The 18,799-nt window shown below is 41.2% G+C and overlaps 1 protein-coding gene across 2 annotated transcripts; it reads right to left on the minus strand.

Annotated features, from left to right (window-relative positions):
• Nucleotides 1–435: 435 nt before the first annotated feature.
• zmat3 (zinc finger, matrin-type 3) lies at nt 436–18,539 on the minus strand. 2 transcript variants are annotated; one of them, XM_074635072.1, is made up of 6 exons: nt 18,306–18,539; nt 11,846–12,588; nt 11,621–11,761; nt 10,207–10,373; nt 9,852–9,898; nt 436–7,293 (listed from the first exon to the last, which is right to left on the minus strand). In XM_074635072.1, exons 1-6 carry the CDS (start codon nt 18,427–18,429, stop codon nt 7,085–7,087), a joined length of 1,431 nt encoding a protein of 476 aa, XP_074491173.1. In that variant the 5' UTR covers nt 18,430–18,539; the 3' UTR covers nt 436–7,084. The 2 variants fall into 2 exon arrangements, with proteins under 2 accessions (XP_074491173.1, XP_074491172.1); XM_074635071.1 differs by having other exon boundaries at nt 437–7,293; nt 9,795–9,898; nt 18,306–18,532.
• Between the last annotated feature and the right edge of the window lie 260 nt (nt 18,540–18,799).

Genomic DNA, 18,799 nt, shown 5'->3' on the forward strand with positions numbered 1-18,799 from the left:
CACAAGTAGAACAATAAATAAGTGGATCATCATCATAAAGTGCAAATTATGGTTCATTACTACCTATGTACGCTCATTTCTACTGTTCTGAGTAACACGAAAGTTGGACAGACAGACAGCTAATGTGCCAGTACTCCATACTGTTGAGTACTGGCCCAATTCTAGCTGATTTTCATAGTTACAATCTGTTCATAAGGTTTGTGAGCTATCCTGCTGACAGGCAAACAAACAAACTACCAGGGGCATAACAACAACAGCTTTCTTGGCAGAAGTCATTTCAAGAATAACGAGTAAAGCTTTGTTATCAGTGCAATGGAAACTAGGCTATGGAGAGCCAATAACGGCATCAGCTAACAGAGCGGTTGTTTCCCCCCGGAGCGGTATGAGCTGAGAACACATGAGACATACTTTCACTGTAATAATCATCGACTCAAGCTTGGTTATTAATATCATCTGCACGTTTATTCATCTGTCAGAAAACACACACACACACACACAGCCTCAAAATCAGTGTATCAGTCGTCCAGGCATCCAGTCAGTCTGTCAGTCAGTCAGTCAGTGGTATATTGGCAACATTGTTCAGAGGCACTGAAAGTGTGCTGAGGTTTTCACAGAGAGTACAGGAGTATATATATACTGTCCTACTGGGGGGCACTGCTAGGAGGTTTTGGGGCCCCTGATAGTGGATGGAGCTGAGGGGTCCTGAATTCTGTCAGTGTAAAAGACTGACTCAGTCTGCAGACCAGGATACATGGGCTGTCATGTGAGGCAAGCATAACCTATTCTATATGTTGAAGAGCTGAAGTGGATATCACATTCAGTAGTATATGCAGGACAGTTTTAAAGGAATAGTGTGGCATTTTGGGAAATACTCTATTCTCTTTCTGACCGAGAGCTAGATGAGGAGATACCACTCTGTGCAAAGTATGTGAGAAATATGGAGGTAGAGCCAGGAGGTGATTAGCTTAGCTTAGCATAAAGACTGGAAGCAGGGGGAAACAGCTAGCCTAGCTCTCTCTAAAGTTAAAGAAATCTGCCTAGCAGCGTCTTTAAATCTTAACACATTGCAGCTTGTTTGTTTAGTCCAAATACAAACAGAAATGTAAAAACTACCATTTGTGGTTTGTGATAAAAAATCCTTAAATCCATGTTGACTTTATTAGTTATTCCATAAGCTTTAGGCAGTATCTCAAAGCATTCTTTTCAACGGTTTTGGCCTCTTTTCAGAGAACTTTAAGAACCCGACGTCCATCTTGGTCTAATATTTGTGCATGAGGAGGTTGAGGAGGTTTCTTCTTGACCTTGGAAGCAAATTTTCTGTGACAAAAGAAAAACTCACGGTTCACTTACTTAGCTTTTCTTAAAGCTTTTGGCTGAAAGCTTATCACAGCTAAAAATGAACCTCCACGGTCATATGTGGTTTAATGGGGAGTTACGTGCCGTAATCATTTCTCTGCGAACAAAAACTGGGATCATTTTTAAAACAATCCAAGGTCCGTCATCTCTTTGTTTTGTCAAAATCAGACCAGTGGTGTCTAATTTCATTGAAGTAACGGTTTGTATGATTTGTACCGAATTTGTACCAACGCTAGATTATAGGTTACAGATTATAGTGTTTTCTTTCCTACTTAACCTCACAGTGTTGCCTATCTGCCCTGGTCTGATCAGTCCAACAGTGCAACACATGGATAAACACAGAGAATTACAAATATGAGTTTCACATCCATAACAGCTTCAACTTCTCACCTTGTAAACATTAGGATACAAATTACTGAGAGGCAAATAATGACAATGGTAGCAAAGTCTTCACTTGAACTAAACAACATGTGGTAGCATACTTCTCTTTATAAGTGTCTTTTTATATTCAGTGCAAAGTCATGATTCTTTCCAAATGCCCTTTTGTAGATCCAGCACAGCATACAGACATTTCCAACCAACCAGTCATGTAAAACCTCAGAAAAAAACATTCTTGAAAAGCATCCTCACTGTCACATTTTTCTCTCAATAGTAGAAACAGTTTTTACAGTATGACTTTACTCATGCACAAAATAAACCAGATATAATTTATACAGTGCAACACTTCTCTGTCATTTACACTGAAGTTCAACTTATACGTTATGGTGCTGAAACACATCAGCGTTCAGATAACAGCATTGGTTAATAACAGTGAAACCAATAATTATCAGTATAATATAGTTACCAGCTGCTACAGTCTCTAACACAGCTAGAACAAAACAAACAGAAACAGTACCCCGGGTATTTCAGCGTATTACCAGAGCAAACGAAAACTAAACAGCCTTTCTAGAAGCATTAATGCCATCTAATCAATTTCAGTGAACACAGAGCAAATAAAATGCAAATTGTCAAAATATTAAACCCGTTAACAGTTAACTGCCGTACGTAGATGCCTTTGTTTACCACAGTGGTTTCTTGATTTTGTTGGCTTTCGACTGCTTAAAACGTTTGTGCAACCAATCACGATTCTTAAATGCAAAATGGTGTTTAACTGCAACAATATCCATCCAAAAATAGCCTTAAAAAAGGCAGTTTACCGGTGGTTTGGCATGTTTTAGCCCATTAACTACAAATGGATGTCATTTCATGCTATTTAAATTCTTTTCAATTAGAGCCTCCTTGTTTCGAGATTTTCTTGAACAAAGTGAAAATACCATTAGAGTCGTTTCCTTTGAAACTCTTTGGATGAAATGTTAATTGCCGTAAAATCTTGTAATTTTATTCTTGAGTAAGTCCTCTTGTGGCCTCCTTCAGTGTCCTGACTCATATAGTGGAGGGCCAGTGATTCTTTTTGCTGTGGTAATTTTAATATCGTCAGAAAAAGCAGAAGAAAATGCCTTCATAGATTAGAGCAGTGGTTCCCAACCCGGTGTCACAAGATGATTTAAGGGATAAAAAAAGAAAAATCACACACAAAATCATGTTGGTTTTTTACAACCTTTCGCAAAGTTTTTTTAAATCCTGTAATACTGAACACTGGCGGATGCATGGCTGAATTAACCTGATAACGGACCTGATGTTGGGCCCCCACTTCCCTGCCTCTGTACAGTAAATTGTGTATGTATCCTGTCACCTCCAAGTTCCCATTAAGCACAGTGCAATCAGCAGACAATACATGGTAGCTTCAGTATTGAAACCAACCACTGATATGCTGGAATGATACCACCCGGCGAGCGCCCTGGTTTCCACATGGTTATAGTTGCACGCCACCTAACCACAACATGGTTAGGATATGGCCAGGGACCTTTGTTACACATCATAGGGCTGGGCGATATGGACAAAATGTTGAATCACGATAAAGGTAATTTCTAGGACTGTCAATCGATTAAAATATTTAATCACGATTAATTGCGCATATTTTACGTGTTCAAAATGTACCTTAAAGGAAGATTTATCAAGTATTTAATACTCTTATCAACATGGGAGTGGGCAAATATGCTGCTTTATGCAAATGTATGTATATATTTATTATTGGAAATCAATTAACAACACAAAACCAAGACAAATATTGTCCAGAAACCCTCACAGGTACTGCATTTAGCATTCAAAAAATATGCTCAAATCATAACATGGCAAACTGAAGCCTAACAGGCAACAACAGCTGTCAGTGTGTCAGTGTGTTGACTTGACTATGACTTGCCCAAAACTGCATAAAGTGGGCATGTGTGTAAAGGGGAGACTCGTGGGTACCCATAGAACCCATTTTCATTCACAAATCTGGAGGTCAGAGGTCAAGGGACCCCTTTGAAAATGGCCATGACAGTTTTTCCTCACCAAAATTTAGCGCAAGTTTGGAGCGTTATTTAGCTTCCTTCTAGCTAGTATGACATTTTTATATTGTTTTGATATATATTGTCATATTGCCCAGCCCTACGTCTGACCCCTCTCCCTCCCCTTGTTTCCTGGAAAAAAGGGTTTTCAATGTCACAGCTAGGTAATTTGATTAAGCAAAAGTTTAAATAGGAATATGCAGCATGTGAACACAATAGAAACTAAAAAGTAGGTCTTAAAAGGTCTTAAAACTAGGTTTTGACACAAAACTCTACAAGACAATACAGGTCAGGATTAACTAATAATGCCAAACTTGCCTTAGTTGCTGTGCAAACTCCTCAACATCTTTTCAATTTATCAAATTACAAAATCCAATCAGCATGCAGTGAAACTGGGGCATTGGGGGCCTCGGGGGGTTTGGGGCCCCCGGGTAGTTGGCCGTCTTGTTCAAAGAAACAATCTGACAAGGAAAAATCCAGCTTTGGTTGTCCACACTAAGGCCATAACCTGTGATGAGGGGTCTCAAGTATATATTTTAAGGGGTCCCACTGAGAATCCAAATACACGACTGAACAGAAACCAAGAAGGTTTCCAGGCTACTGTCTTATCTTAAAGACTCTTTAGGCGATGCCTTTTAGTAGTTAGTTTCCTACGATCTCCTCATTTCCTCCATTCCTTTGCAGTTCATTATTTCATGCCTTTGCTGAAGGTGTTCAGTAGCTGCAGTGGAGTGTGAGCCTGTCAACATAATAAAAGGTTATGCTACCCATTCTTTCATGTAAGACAAAGCGTGTTATTTCTAGGAGGAGAAGGAGGAGGAGGAGTGCTATTAACAGACTGCAAGTCAGTCTGATGTGAAGAACTCCTCGACTAGCCCACAGCTTTCATTACAGCTCTGCTTTCATCAGCTCATCGTTGTTCCTTTTTTTATTAAACCATAAAGCACAGTGGGCTAATAAAACAGCTCAGCATTTTGTTTTCTATGTTCTGTTTGTCTCTCCCTCTCTCACATGTTTTAATCCCTAAACACCACAGTACTTTGTCCTCACAGTGCATTTCTCCTGAGTGTCCTCATGTGTGTGATCAGGTGTGTGTCTGTGCTCTAGAGACGAATGAATGAAAGATGTGAACAGCTGCCACTCATTTCACTTTATGATTACGTGACCCAATCAGGCCTTTGACTGACTGAGTTATGTGGGAGTGTGTGTGCGTGTACGGCTGTTCTGCAGGAAAAATTGGAAAAGCAAATATAAAGTGAAACAGGAAGGTTTTTTCTCCTCCTCTGAATTGTCTGTATTTACTGTATAGGTGGAAAATCCTTTTAACTGCTACATAAAATGATTTTTGAGGCATAAATAAATCATTTTTTTTCTATTTAAAGGATTAAAGAAAGTCTGTAAATAGGTATGTAAAGAACAAGAGATGTTTTTTGTCCCTGTCATTGTCCCCGTTTAGTTCAGCACCACTGAACTGGAACGGATAATCAAATAAACAGAAACAGAAATCTAATTTGATTCTGATTACATAACTGATCTTTTCAGAATAAGCTTAACAGCTGGACCTAGGTCATACGGGGTAAAAAAAACAACAACCAACAACATAAAATTAAATCTGTCTAGAAATCCAGACAAAATCCACATCACTCCTCTGCAGCCGTTTAACCCTGCAGTAAAACCTGGTTATGTCCCCTCTGGGAATCAGTAGCGATTGGGAGAATTAAATGATATGTCTTACAACCAGAAACATCCGTTGAGCTCTGCACGCATTCATTTGCAATTTGCAAACTAATTAGAAGTTTGGAGTTGAAAGCTTTCGGTTGCACGCATCCCTCTGAGTTCCCAACGTGTTTGCACATTTCTTCCCATCACAGGGCCAGTTTGGCTGTGTTGTACCTGGTCCCTGTATCCAAAGAAGCTCCAGAGACAGCCTCTCCCGGCATGTGGTCCTCCAGCACAGTCAAAATGATGAGACTAGCAGCTTTTAACTAGATGGACGGTACCAAAATTACTTTACCAGTGAACAAGGGCAAATTCACACGCAAACAAGATGGGCAGACATTCAGTCAGTGCACAATTTGTACAAGATTCCTGATAATTATTAAATAGATTAGGAGTATATACAATATATGCTAGGCTAACATTAACCAAAGAATCATTAGTATTAATGTATATTATCCTATATTTACACCTATAATGTGATTTGAGAATATTTACATAATATCTATGTGGATTTATCACAAGAAAAGAGATGACACAGAATATAGAAAACTCAATACTGTAGATTGGTTTCCACTATATGTTCAAAATGGCTAGCCAAAGTTGACTCTTTAGCCTAATTCTCACTAAAGGCACAAACAAGGCTAGCCAGGGTGTAACCCTCAGCCTGATACACACCGAAGGACCGCTAAGAGGTCGGCTAAGGCTAACAGATTCATGTAAAACTGTTTCTACCAGGTGATGTTGTTCATTGTGCTTTGTTGGTTTTAAATTAGCGAATAGTGCTTTGGATTTTAATACCTGTGTTGGGTTAGAAAGATGTTGAATTTGTGGCTCACTAAGTGACCCTGAAGTCCCTGCTCTAGGGCTGATTCACACTCTTTGAAACGAGTCTCAAACTTCGTCCTCATTGATGATTGTTTTCCCAAGGATGAGACTTCTTCTGACCTCAAGTGTTTACCCCTATGCTTCCTTTTACTTCTACCAACCAGTTCACTCTCTATTTTCCACATTTTGCATTCTTTCTTAAAACTTGAACTCTCTAGATGTCCTAGTCTTTCCTTCTCCTGTCGTGTTGACTCTCTGTGCATCACTAGTCCTCTCCCTGTAGCCTGAACAAGCTCAAGATTTACCTGCAATTCATTTGCATTTTCCCCGTATCCTGAGTCAGAATGCAAACCACTCAAAGCATTAGAGGACGGTTGACCAGAGACGGTGTAACAAAAGGTGCTGGGTCAAAAATGTGATCTGATTCAGTGCCTAATTCCTGTTCTCTGCTACATTGCAGCCTGCTTCAATATACAGGCTGAATTTCAAGAGTAATACCCAGATCAAATAAATCCATCAAATCCAATTATAGCTTCGTATGGTAGAGCATTATGTCAAATATGAGGATTTAAGTGTTTAAGCAAATGAATTGCAACAAGATCTTGAGGCCATTTGGGCTAATCCCTTCACTAAATATGCCCCTCAAACACAGGGTGGTATTTGTTTTCCTGCACTTTGGTCTCTGTCTCTCCACCTATTCTGTCCCTCTCTAATCTCTTCCCCTCCCTCCCTCCCTCCCTCCCCTCTCGTGTCTCTTAGCTGTAGCCGAGGTTCTCCATCTCGTGGCGGTATCTCAGCTCCGACACTTTTGCTTTGTGCTGCTTGCTCTCCAGGTGCTGCCTGAAGTCCGTCTCCTGCTCGGCTCCGCAGTTGCACATGGAGCAGTAGAACTGTCCGCTGGGAGTCACGCACATGGCCAAGTCTCTGGGGATGCGCTGCCTCGGTCTGGGGTTGTAGTACGGCCCTGGATGGAGGAAGAGAGCAGAGACGACAGACAGGAGAGAAGAGGTTAGTTGTAGATACACATTAAGTGGCTGATTCATGCCAGATTTATCTATCATGACAGCTGGAGGGAGGCTTCAATGTTGGACTAATGGTTGGCAAAGATTATATCAATTATCTTTTTTTTTTTCATTTAAAGGGGACCTATTATGCTTTTCCCCTTTCCTTTAGTTTATTTTACAAAACCCAATGTCCACGTCCATGCCAAAGAGAGTTACTCTCCCCCACAGAAACATTGCTCCTGAACTGCCTGAAACGCCTCGCTTGAAGTCCCGCCTTTTCTTCCGTAACTTGGTGATGTCACCAAGTAACACATTTGTGTAATACCTGCCTAGCTGCTACTTTGGTAGGCACACAAACAAACTAGTTAGAGTGGAGCTGAAGCGGAGTCCGAAAAGTTTGGTTCGGTTGACCAATCACAGCGGTGGGCCAGCTGACCAATCAGAGCAGTGTTTCAGCTGCAGCACAGCCGGTATGAGAAATATAAAGACTTTTTTGAACATTAAAGGATGTAAACATGTTCTAATAGAAACCCCAAATGCAAGTATGTACCTTAAAATAAGCACAATAGGTCCTCTTAAATCCATTAATGGTTTAGTGAATAAAATGTCAGAACATTGTGAAATGCATATATGACTTGCCAAGAGCCTACGGTCTTAAAGTTGCTGGTTTTGTCCGGTTAGCTGTCCTAAACCCAAAGATATTCAGTTTACAATCATACAAAACAGAGAAAAGCCTTTTGTCCAGACTGAAATAATCAACAACTGATTGCTGTGACATTCGGAACAGATATCCATGGTGACCATGACTGTTCCCCTGACTTCTCCTCTCGCACCGCCACGAGGTTCACACCTGTGGTTTTGAGTGAAATGTCTTCCCAACCATTAAATGGATTCACAGGAAATTTGAACCTCCCTTAACATTTCTTCTGGTGCCAACATCAGGTCCAAATTTTAATATTAAGTACTACTATTTAGTAATTTATGATCAAACTAATGGTATTCCCAACAGCCTCATCTGTGCTTTGTGTTTAGTGCTAATTAGCAAATGTTAGCATGCTAAGATAGCGAACATGCTTAACATTATACCTGCTTCACATCAGCATGTTAACATTGTGAGCATGCTGATGCATTTAGCTCAAACCACCACTGTGCCTGCATACAGCCTCACAGAGCCGCTTGGCTGTAGACTCTTTGTCACGTTGCTTGATAAAAGACTTACACAGTCCATTGATTATTAACATCGACATTTTAGCAAAAATGTTTTCCACATCAAATCTTAGACTTGGGACACATCCAGATCCACAATGTATTTTGAATGTAGACCAGCATCACACACTTACTTATAACCTGATCTATCACTGATGTGTGTGATAAAGAGACACAAGTCATCTGGGATTACAACTAAGTGGAAAGAGCATTGCTTGTTTGTGCGTGTGTTTGTTACACGGCAGAAAAACGAGAAGGCGATAGGGAGAGAGATAAAAAGACAGCGAGAAGGCCACCGCAGGAACGAGTGCAGCTATTTTGGGATTTGTCCATCAAGAAAACTGATTAAATCAGCAGAATGTCGTGGTGTGTGTGTGTGTCTGTGTGAGAGAAAGAGAGTGGATGAGAAAGAGAGTGAGAGAGGAATGGAATTGGCTCTACTTTATGATTTATCCTGCTTTATCTTGAGCTGAGGTGCTACTGTTTTTGTCTGCGGTGAGATAGAGACACAGCGAACGGCGGCAAGAAAGAGATGGTTGTTTGACGTCAGCAGAAAGTCTGACGTTATCTACTCTGTATCTGTTATCACACACACACCCACACTCCCACACAAGGGTGAAAGCAGACACTCACAGAAAACATGATAAAGTCAAAGTAAAGAAGCTTTCAGCTGAAAGTTTGTTTTTCAATGCAGAATTTCCAAGAACTACTTTTTGTCCTTCTCTCCCCCAGTTCATGGCAGCATTCACGACAACAAAATTGCCTTCCCAGTGCAAATAAAAAATAAATTCTGGGCAGCTACAGGCCAAATACTGTAGTTGTGCAGATGCTCACCATGCTGCCCAGTTTTAGCGAGGACTGTTGGATTCTGTAGATGCCAGTGCAAAGGGATTACTGGGTGTGTCCACGGGAGCTAAACTCTCTTTGAAGATAATCCAAAAGATACAACCAGAACAAAGGAATAGTTGACTGCTGATTGTTTCTCTAATCCATTATGTTATGATCGCTAAAAGTGGTGTGTCCAGCTGCTAAAGGTAGTTTAGCTCATATGGGATTGTTCGCTGTTTCACCAGTAAATGTAGCCACCGTTGAGTTAATGTGTTGCACCGACACAAATCATATTGTAGTTTATTTGTATTTGTTAACAGTTTAACATTAACAGCTAAAAATTAAGCAGAAATTTGCTTCAAGGTCTATGTCAGCGAGTGTCAATGTTTTAAAGCCTCCTATTTATTCATCTTTTAGTATTTTTTACCTGGCATGGAGGCAGGTAGCTGTGGGCTGCGGCGGTTTTTCACCAGTCTGTACTCACTGCAATCTTTCCTGTTTCTTCTTGGAGCTGCCTCGTTGCTGCCCTCCCTGAAACAGGAGGAGCCAGAGTAAACATCACTTCAGCTTGGTTCAAAAGGTGAGTAAGACACACGTTCTGTTTCCACAAGTTTAGCTTGGCTGGTTTGAATCAGCTATGTGTAAGTTTATCCTTCAGGTTTACATTAATGAACAGGACTGCAATCAAAATCTGACTTTATTATTCAAATACAGATATTTTTCTTAGCTGCTTTTAATTCAGTTGTGGCTTCCAGGAGATTTGCACCAAACCAATACAAAAAAACGAAATAAGGACGAGGCCTCCTCATAATGCAAAACCTTCCTATACTTGAACCTACATGTTATTGGAGTTCTGTTGGGCCTCAGCGAGCCGTAGTTTCTTGGCGTGGTTCTTGCCCTGATAGTGGGCCTGTGCAACTGCCAGTGAACTGAAGGAGGCGTCACACAGCTTACAATAGTCATTCTCTGTGGCCAAGATGACCCGGGTCGCCCCCTTATACTGCGCCTGCAGACACAGGACAATGCAGTGCAGTGTATGTGGTGGAAGGAGAGTAAACAGTGAGAAAGAGAAGAAATACATTTCTGGATCCGGAGGGAGGAAGAGAAGAATTTCTTGCACAACTTCTTGAGATTTTCAACTGTAAAATATACACCGATGAAAGTTGTTAAATCATGAAAGAAATCGCATGTAGTCATATTATTAGTTAATGAAGATAAGATATGAAAACATCAGACACTTGCAGGTTATGTTGCCTGTTTTTTTAAGGCTTATTAGGTCATTTTCTGTCATGCAAAATGCACTCTTGCAGGTATATATAATACAAAACTTCCTGTTTTCTACATTATATCATTTTGGCAAATTTCTTATTTGTTCATTTGATGCTTTTATCTAAAGAAAGTGAATAACAATAAAAAGGAACACAAGCATAGTAGTAGTAGTAGTGCTTCAACAACATGGTAAATCCTTAAACCTGCTATAACTGATTTTTTTGGCCACTTGGGGGCAGCGGAAACAAGTTGTAAACAAAACATTGACATATCACATTTTAAGTTGATATGGCAAACTTGTTAGCAAACAGTTGCTTATTTCCACATACAGTTACAGAGCATCATTATCATTCATTTGAAGTCGTGTTTCTGGCTGCCTGACGAATGTAAGTCTAATATTAACTTTTCTTATTTTAGCTCCGTTTGTGGTCTGCACCAACTCCTGAGGGAAATATCTGGCTCTTTAGCTGCTAAATGTTCACCAGCTAGTCTCTAACTTTTTCTGCCTGCTGTTTAATGATGAGCACAGCTGCCTGCTACGGCTGTAAACTACACTATGAGAGCGGTGAGAATAAATCAAAATTATGAAGCTGCGGGCCAGACAGCTAAACAATGAGCTGAAAGTTCTGTAAAGCCGAGGGCAGCTGCAGATTCAGATGGTAAATCTCTGTAGGTGCATCACTACGAGCGACCCCTTTCACATTGTTTTCACATTTGATAGATACAAATATTGCAGCCACGTTAAAGTCTGAGAAAATGTAGCATAAAACGTTAAATGTAAGTATTTAATTGCAGCTACAATGTGTAGATACAGTAAATTGTTCAGTGGTGAGCGGAACAAACAGAGTGACTCTGCAGTTCCTTACCGCCTCCTCAGAGGTATATTACCTCTATCAGCAAACTGGCTATTTCAGCAGCAGTACACCCACCACCTCGACTAAAACTGTAACATTTAGATAGGTTGGAGCTTAGTTTGGATCTGACCTGCCTGCCTGCGTCACTGTCGTTTGATCCTGAGCTGAGGGACGTCTGGCCAGCCGCCTCGAGGACTTCTGGGATCCTGATGGCTGGAGGCTGTTGACTGCCAGCGTAAAAATTTCGTAACTTTTTACTGTGGTTCTTCCCCTAGACAGACAGATGAGGAGAGGTTTGTGTTTATGTCTGTATCTTAATATTTTGCATGTTTTGTACATGGGTATTTCAACTGACCTGGTAGTGAGCCTGTGCCTGCTGAGCAGAGTTGAGGGTGACGTTGCAGAGTTTACAGTACAGTGGTTTACACAGTTCCCCCAACCCCAGGAAGTCTTCCTGCTCCTCCATCCCCAGCAGAGAGCCCTCATCCTGGGCCTGCTCGCTGGCTGGGGCTGCCTGACCCAGGAGAGGACCAGGGATGAGGCAGGACATCGGGGCTGGGATGAGGGCCGGTCCCGGGGGCATTGGGAGCAGATGTGAAGGGTCTGGACCCGGAGCAGGAGGGGAGGACATTGGGCAGGGAGGTAGGGCGAATCGGCCGGCTCCGGGCGCCACCACAGGTGGGGGCACCAGTGCTTGTGCAGGGTTCATAGGTCGAGGCCCCAACGGTTGTATGAGGTCCATGGTTGGAGGCACTATTGCTTGTGTGTGATCTACAGGTGGGGGACCCATGGTGTGTGCCATTGGTGGAGGCCCCAGTGGCTGAGCTGGGGCCATTGGAGGGGGGCCTAAGCTGTGTGGTGGGGTAATGGGGTGGTGTCTTAATGTGTGAGCAGCAGTCATGGGAGGGGGTCCTAGAGTCTGGGTAGGAACCATAGTTGGGGGTCCAATTGCCTGAGCAGGGGCAAGGGGTGGTGGGCCGAGAGGCTGCGTAGGCGCCATTGGTGGAGGTCCCAGCTGGTGCAGACAGTCCATGTGGTGGAAAGGCTGCTGGGGGTGGCTGAAGAGACTCAGAGGAGGCTTCATCATGGTCTCTGGGCCTGTGGACGACAGACGCACATACACATTACTTCTAGACAGGGGCAGATTACAAATATAAGAAATGTCTTACAAGGACATTCAGTAACATTGATGAGGAAGACAGTGTTGTATGGACATTACTACTACTACTGTATTCAAGGAAACTAGAAAGCATTCAGAAAGTTCATGCGATAATAGAACATATTTAGACGTTTTTAGCTATGTCGGTTGGTTGGTCTACCACTTTGGTCCAGATTGAAATATCTTAACAAATATTGGATGGATTGTCATGAGATTTAGTATTTATGGTCTACAGAGGATTAGGCCTAATGACTAATCTAGTGCCACCAGCATGGCAGCATGTTTTCACTTATCCAGTGAAGTATCTCAATAGATGGATTGCCACAGAATTTGGCACAGACATTTATATTTCCCAGATAATGTACTGTATTTGAATGTCTCTGGTGATCCCCTGGCTTTTCCTCTGGCACCACCATGAGGTTGACATTTGTGCTTTTGTGTGAAATATCTAAACAATTATTGGATGGATTGCGATGAAATTTGGTTCAGACACTCATGTTCCCCTCATGATTTGTAATAACTTTGGTTTTGCACTGACTTTTCATCTAGCAATGTGTCCGATACTTTCGTTTATGACCAAATACCTGCAAAACTAAAGACATTCTCATCAGCCTCATCTGTTCATTGTGGTTAGTGCTAATTAGCAAATGCCAGCATGCTAACAGGCTAAACTGAGATGGTAAACATTGTACCTGCTGAACATCAGCATTTTAACATTGTTATTGTGAGCATGTTAGCATGTTAATATTTAGCTCAAGGCACCGCTGTGTAGTGTTGTCTAAAATATTGAATTATCAATACACATCGATACTGAATATTTGAAACGGTTTCATTCATTTTCCACAGTATCGATACACGGGTACCAGCTGCACTTTCTTCCCTCTCGTCTCACCCCGCTATTTATCTTTTAATAAAAATGTAAAATTTGATGCCCCAAATGTTGTGTCAATTTTTCCCGAAAATGGTATCGAGTATCAATAGTTTTCGTTTCGAAGTTAGAAAATTTACGTAGCTTTTTCCCTAACTGCCATAAACCTCCTGAACTCTGACATCTCCTCTGTCTGAGTTGAACACGTGCAATGTAAATCTACTGTTACGGACATGTGCAATAACACGTTGGTCACTTTTGTGCAATGTAAATATTGTAAATCTACTGTTACGGACATGTGCAATAACATATGCTGATCACACTGTGCAATAATTATATAATTATATGACGGACACTTTGTGCAATAATCTGGCAAAACTGTCATCTCACCAAGATACATATTGTATTTTTTTATTGTATTATCTTTTCATTAGCACCTATGGGATTGTCACAATCTAATTTTGTTGTACTACACACACTATGACAATAAAGGGCTTGAATCTTGAATCTTGAATTTGTCTTGAAGCAAGGAATCCAGAAAAGTGAATTTTGAGTCAATGACGCACAGCTCAGAATTTGTATGAAAAGAAAGTGATTTATAAATGGCACCAGACACTGGGCCCACATTAATTATCTTTACACCAAATTTCATTGAAATCTGTATATATGTTTTTAGGATATCCTACTGGCTGACAGACTAAAACAAAAATAAAGAAAACATCCCTTCCTTGTCAAAGATAAATATGTGGTTTGCACTGATTCAGTATGTATGTGGATATTGTCTATTGACAGATCATCATTGAGACATTGAGAAGGATCTTGGTGAAGATCCAATGTAGATGACTACATGTAGTGACACTAAGAGAAGAAGCATTTTTTTTTTTTCTCGGAGCCCTGAGGCAGGAGAGATGTAAAGAGATGGGCGAATGGAAACACATTCTCGGACAGAGGAGCTTCACACTCCAGTGGTCATCAGAAAGATTAGGCTGAGCCTGCAGCGCCTGCAGTCATGCATACAGGACGTTACATGCCTGTGCACACACACAAACAAAGACAGTGGCAATAAAAATCCTCAAGCTTCTCTGATCGGAAGAGATCACAGCCTGAAGTGTGACTGCTCGAATAGGCTGATGTGTGTGTGTGTTTGTGTGTGTGTGTGTGTGTACATGCACAGTAGGCATGAGTGTGTATCTATAAGGAAAACAAGAAAGAAAGAGCGTTATATTAGGGAAGATAATGTACAATTTGTATGTTCGTTTGTGCCGCTCTAACGCTCCATTTTGTGTGTGTGTGTGTGTAGCCGCATATATTGTCAGGTCAGTAATAGGTCAACAGCTGTGTCAAAACTCACTGTGCTGGAAGCTTTTATCTGGAATCCAATTGGACGCCCAATGGCAGTGATTCATGGACTCAAAATAACATCCTGAGGTGTTTGTGTTTCCGACTGCTGTCCGCCGTCAGTGTGTCTATCCAGTCAGTTGGCTGACTGTCTGTCACCTGGCCTGGCTGACCTCAGCAGAAAGGTATGCTGGACAAAGCACTGACCTTACTACAGTATAGTCCTGTCAACTGCAATATGAGACGGTGGGAGATTCAGCATGGCTGGATGAGTTTCCTACTACACATTAATAAAGTAATATTATGCAGCAGTTGCACGTAAATAAATAAATATCAGTTTCACTACTCATTGGCATTGTGAGTGTTGTTTCAACATATTCTCCTTATGAAAGCTTTTACATTTGCTGTTTTTTGGAGCTCCTTCTTAGGAGACTCTCTGGCATCTGTAGGGAACGGCAACAGCAATTTATTTGTAACAAAACTCAGAAGAAGTGGGTTTGAATTGGCCATTGTGAGTGGACAGCCAAAGAAAAGTAGGACTAACAGAAACTCAAGCTTCGTTAACAGAAAAAGTAAAAGAGGACCTATTGTGGTTTTGTGCTTTTTCCAATTCTTTTACTGTGTTACATAGTTTTTTTGTGCATGTAAAAGGTATGCTAACTTACAAAGCCCAAAGTTGACTTCGAAGAGAGTTACTCTCCCCCACAGAAACACATTTCTTCTGTAACGTGGTGATGTCACCAAGTAACACATTTGCATAATACCTTCCTAGCAGCTAGTTTGGCATGCCCTCAAAAAAGGCTAGTTAGAGTGGAGCTGGAACAGAGTCCGAAGAGTTTGGTTTGGTTGACCAATCACAACAGATTGGGCTTTTCAAAGCAGAGCTCAAACAGAGCGTTTTAGACAGAAAAGAAGCGTTTTTTGAACATTAAAGCACATAAAAATGTTCTAGTAGAAACCCAAAATACACCTGAAAATGAGCATAATAGGTCCTCTTTAAAGACAAAGAAGTTTCAGACACACTTAAAGTGCATTGAAGAAACATCGATGACAGCTTTAGTACCAAAGATGGAGACAAAACTGGAATTACATGGCTTTAATGTTACAATCAACATACAACATTTAGAAAATAAATGGATATACTATAGCCATTAAAATGTTGAAAGAGTGCCCAAAAGGTATTACAGTAGGACAAGTTTTGAGCAGTATGTGCTTCAAGTATTCATATATATTCATAATATTCATTGAGTGAGACCGACATGTTGTTTAATTAGACACCTCCTCAATGCTCGACAATCACTATAGATGCCACCAGGAACCAGATCCACCAATCAAGCTCCACATACTGAACATCATCAATCTAATCAGCAGCAGCCTCAGGAGAACCCTTCAACCCTGATTGAGACCGCCTGCACAGCAGTCAGGAAACCTCACTGCAGCAGCAATTATAAGCACAAAGAGCGGCTGACCCTTTTTGCTTGATATCATCCGTTAAGCAGCTCAGAGTATACTCATTGTGCCACCACAATATAGATGACTAACATGACTTCACTGTATATCAGTTACAATGTAAGCTTGAAGATGTTGCTTTTAACTGTTTTCTCGACTTGTCCTCCCCACTTCCTCAAGTCCTGGTGATGCCATACCTCGTGTAAAATTACTTTGATTTCATGTAGCCTTTACTGTGCCTGAAAACAGAACAGGGCTGTTACCTTTCCATGTTTTTAATGTGGGCTAGATAGGCCAAGGTCAGTTTTGTCCCAGATCCAGGCCTACAAAGTACAGTCTACAGAGCTGCAGCACACAAGTGCACAGCAGTGGACCTTGCTGCAATGTTTAAAAAAAAGAAAAGAAACATAGCTGTTTTGCATTTGAATTTTTGGAGAGGACTCAATCAACTTTGCAAGTCAAAGTCAGACTTATGTAAGTCTCTGAAGCAGAAGACAGCAAGTGATCGTGGAGCGACATTGTTCTCAAAGTCTCAAAAGAATCAGCCGGAGTTGCAAAAAAAAAAGTAATCTACCTCATAAGTTATTTATTAGTTCATCACTTGTCAGATTTTTTAAGTTTGACTAAAGACTTCTTGGTTTTAGAACCACGCCTCCTGTCCTGGAGTCTCATAATATCATGGCCTCCACTGAGAATCTCTAAATAGGCCAAGTCTTAATTTTCTCTAGAGTTTCTGTCGTCGTACTGTCTTGTGTCACATCAATTATGGAGCGATGAGAATCACATGCCTCCTGCACTTATTCCATCTGCTTCACTGGGCACCACAGAAAGCAGCAAAGACCACATACGTCTTTACTGTACTTTGCAATGTACTCACTGTACCATTACAGTAAAGCCTCGCTTCCACTTTTATATTTCAGTAGCACAAAATGTTTGAATGTCTTTCATAATAATTAACATAAAGTGAGTGTTATACCCATTTAAAGACTTTGAACATCAGTCACCTGACCTATGCAATAGGCTACTATTACTATATTGATTATCCATTCCTCGTTATAGAAAATAACTAGCACTAGACATCTATAGCTAAGCCCATCAGGAGTGACCAGAGGCCAAAATTGTTTATTTTGGCTGACAAAAAGTTTGAAAAAAAAGTGGTATTGAATTAATAATGATATAAAACAGAAAAAAGCAAGTAAATCCTCAGATTTGATTTATTAAATCCAGCAAATGTTTGGTATTTTTGCTCTTATGATGACGCAAATGATTGATGATTTACCAAAATCGTGACCAAAAATGTCCACCTACTGTTTTCAGCCCTATATACAACAATTGCAAGAATTTCCATTAACTCTGATGTGAGACTTCATGCAGTCTATGTAATGAAGACGGCAGTTTAATGGCAGGACTATTACCAGGTGGATTGATCAGTCTCATGCTGTAAATCTGGATCATCTATGCAGCTATACGTGATGACACATGCTGTCCTCAAAAGTCCCTAAAAAACCAACCAGGAACGCCTGCTGTGCAGGTGCAGTAAAGAAACACTTGCTGTGTAATTGCCACATGTCACCAGCATCATCATCATCTGTGCAGCACAAGCAATGCAGTAAAGGTATAGCAGCAGTTTCTATATTTCTTCACTTGCTCTGACACAACCACCACTTGATTGACTGCCATGCAGGAGAGATGAAAGTGAACATTGCAATGAGGCTGTTTCAAATTAGACATCAAACCTGGAGTCACCCTGGAGCTCTCCTACATGTACAAGAGACCATTAGAGTCAGATTTTTGCATCGCAGCATCCATCCATGCTCTGATGGCTGGTGCACCCCTCTATACATGACATTATGATGATGATAACAGCAGCACCAACCGGTTTCAACATCCACCTTTCCTCATCTGCAAATGCCTCTGGTTAGATTTTCTCCATCCTGGTGCATATATAAGACTGCTGCTGACAGTCAGAGATGGGGAGATCCTGTATAAGCTTCTCCTTACCTGGCAATCGTGCAAGATAATGGCTGCTGTCACCATAGCTGACAGGCGGTGAAGTGTAATTTCTGCAGTAATCTGCACTCTGGTAGTAAACTGCATCCCCATTCTTCAGCTGCAGCGCCATCATCGCAGTCACATCCCTTTGCCAACTTCTTCTCTCCTAAAAAACCCAGGCGTCTAGGCAGGCAGGCAGGATGACAGTCCCTACCACCCAGCGCAGACAACCGACGCTTTCACCAGGAGGGGTGTCACAAAGAGGAGAGAGAAACACACAAAGCGTCAGTCAGCAACAAGACATGTTAAATGCACAATATGTGATGTTATGTTTGAGCTTTTGCATCAAACGTCGACAAAGATGTTGTCAGATTTTTTTAAAGACATATAGAGCCTGCCGAGGATGCTCCAGCACCCCTCTCTCTCTCTTCTTGGTACAGTCCATTTCCGATGCCACCGCTGCTGATTTGCATGGGTGGCAATCATGACACATTGTATAAATA

This window comes from Sebastes fasciatus, chromosome 5 (assembly GCF_043250625.1).
Source record: "Sebastes fasciatus isolate fSebFas1 chromosome 5, fSebFas1.pri, whole genome shotgun sequence".
NCBI lineage: Eukaryota > Metazoa > Chordata > Actinopteri > Perciformes > Sebastidae > Sebastes > Sebastes fasciatus.

Excerpts from the sequence above, each read along its gene's own strand:
- zmat3 (XM_074635071.1), bottom strand. The coding sequence starts at position 18,429 with ATGATGGCGCTGCAGCTGAAGAATGGGGATGCAGTTTACTACCAGAGT. Across the intron at positions 9,899-10,206 it reads CAACAGAACTCCAATAACAT|GGAGGGCAGCAACGAGGCAG; the intron begins GTAGGTTCAAGT and ends CTCCTGTTTCAG. Across the intron at positions 7,294-9,794 it reads GCTACCTGCCTCCATGCCAG|GGCCGTACTACAACCCCAGA; the intron begins GTAAAAAATACT and ends TCCTCCATCCAG.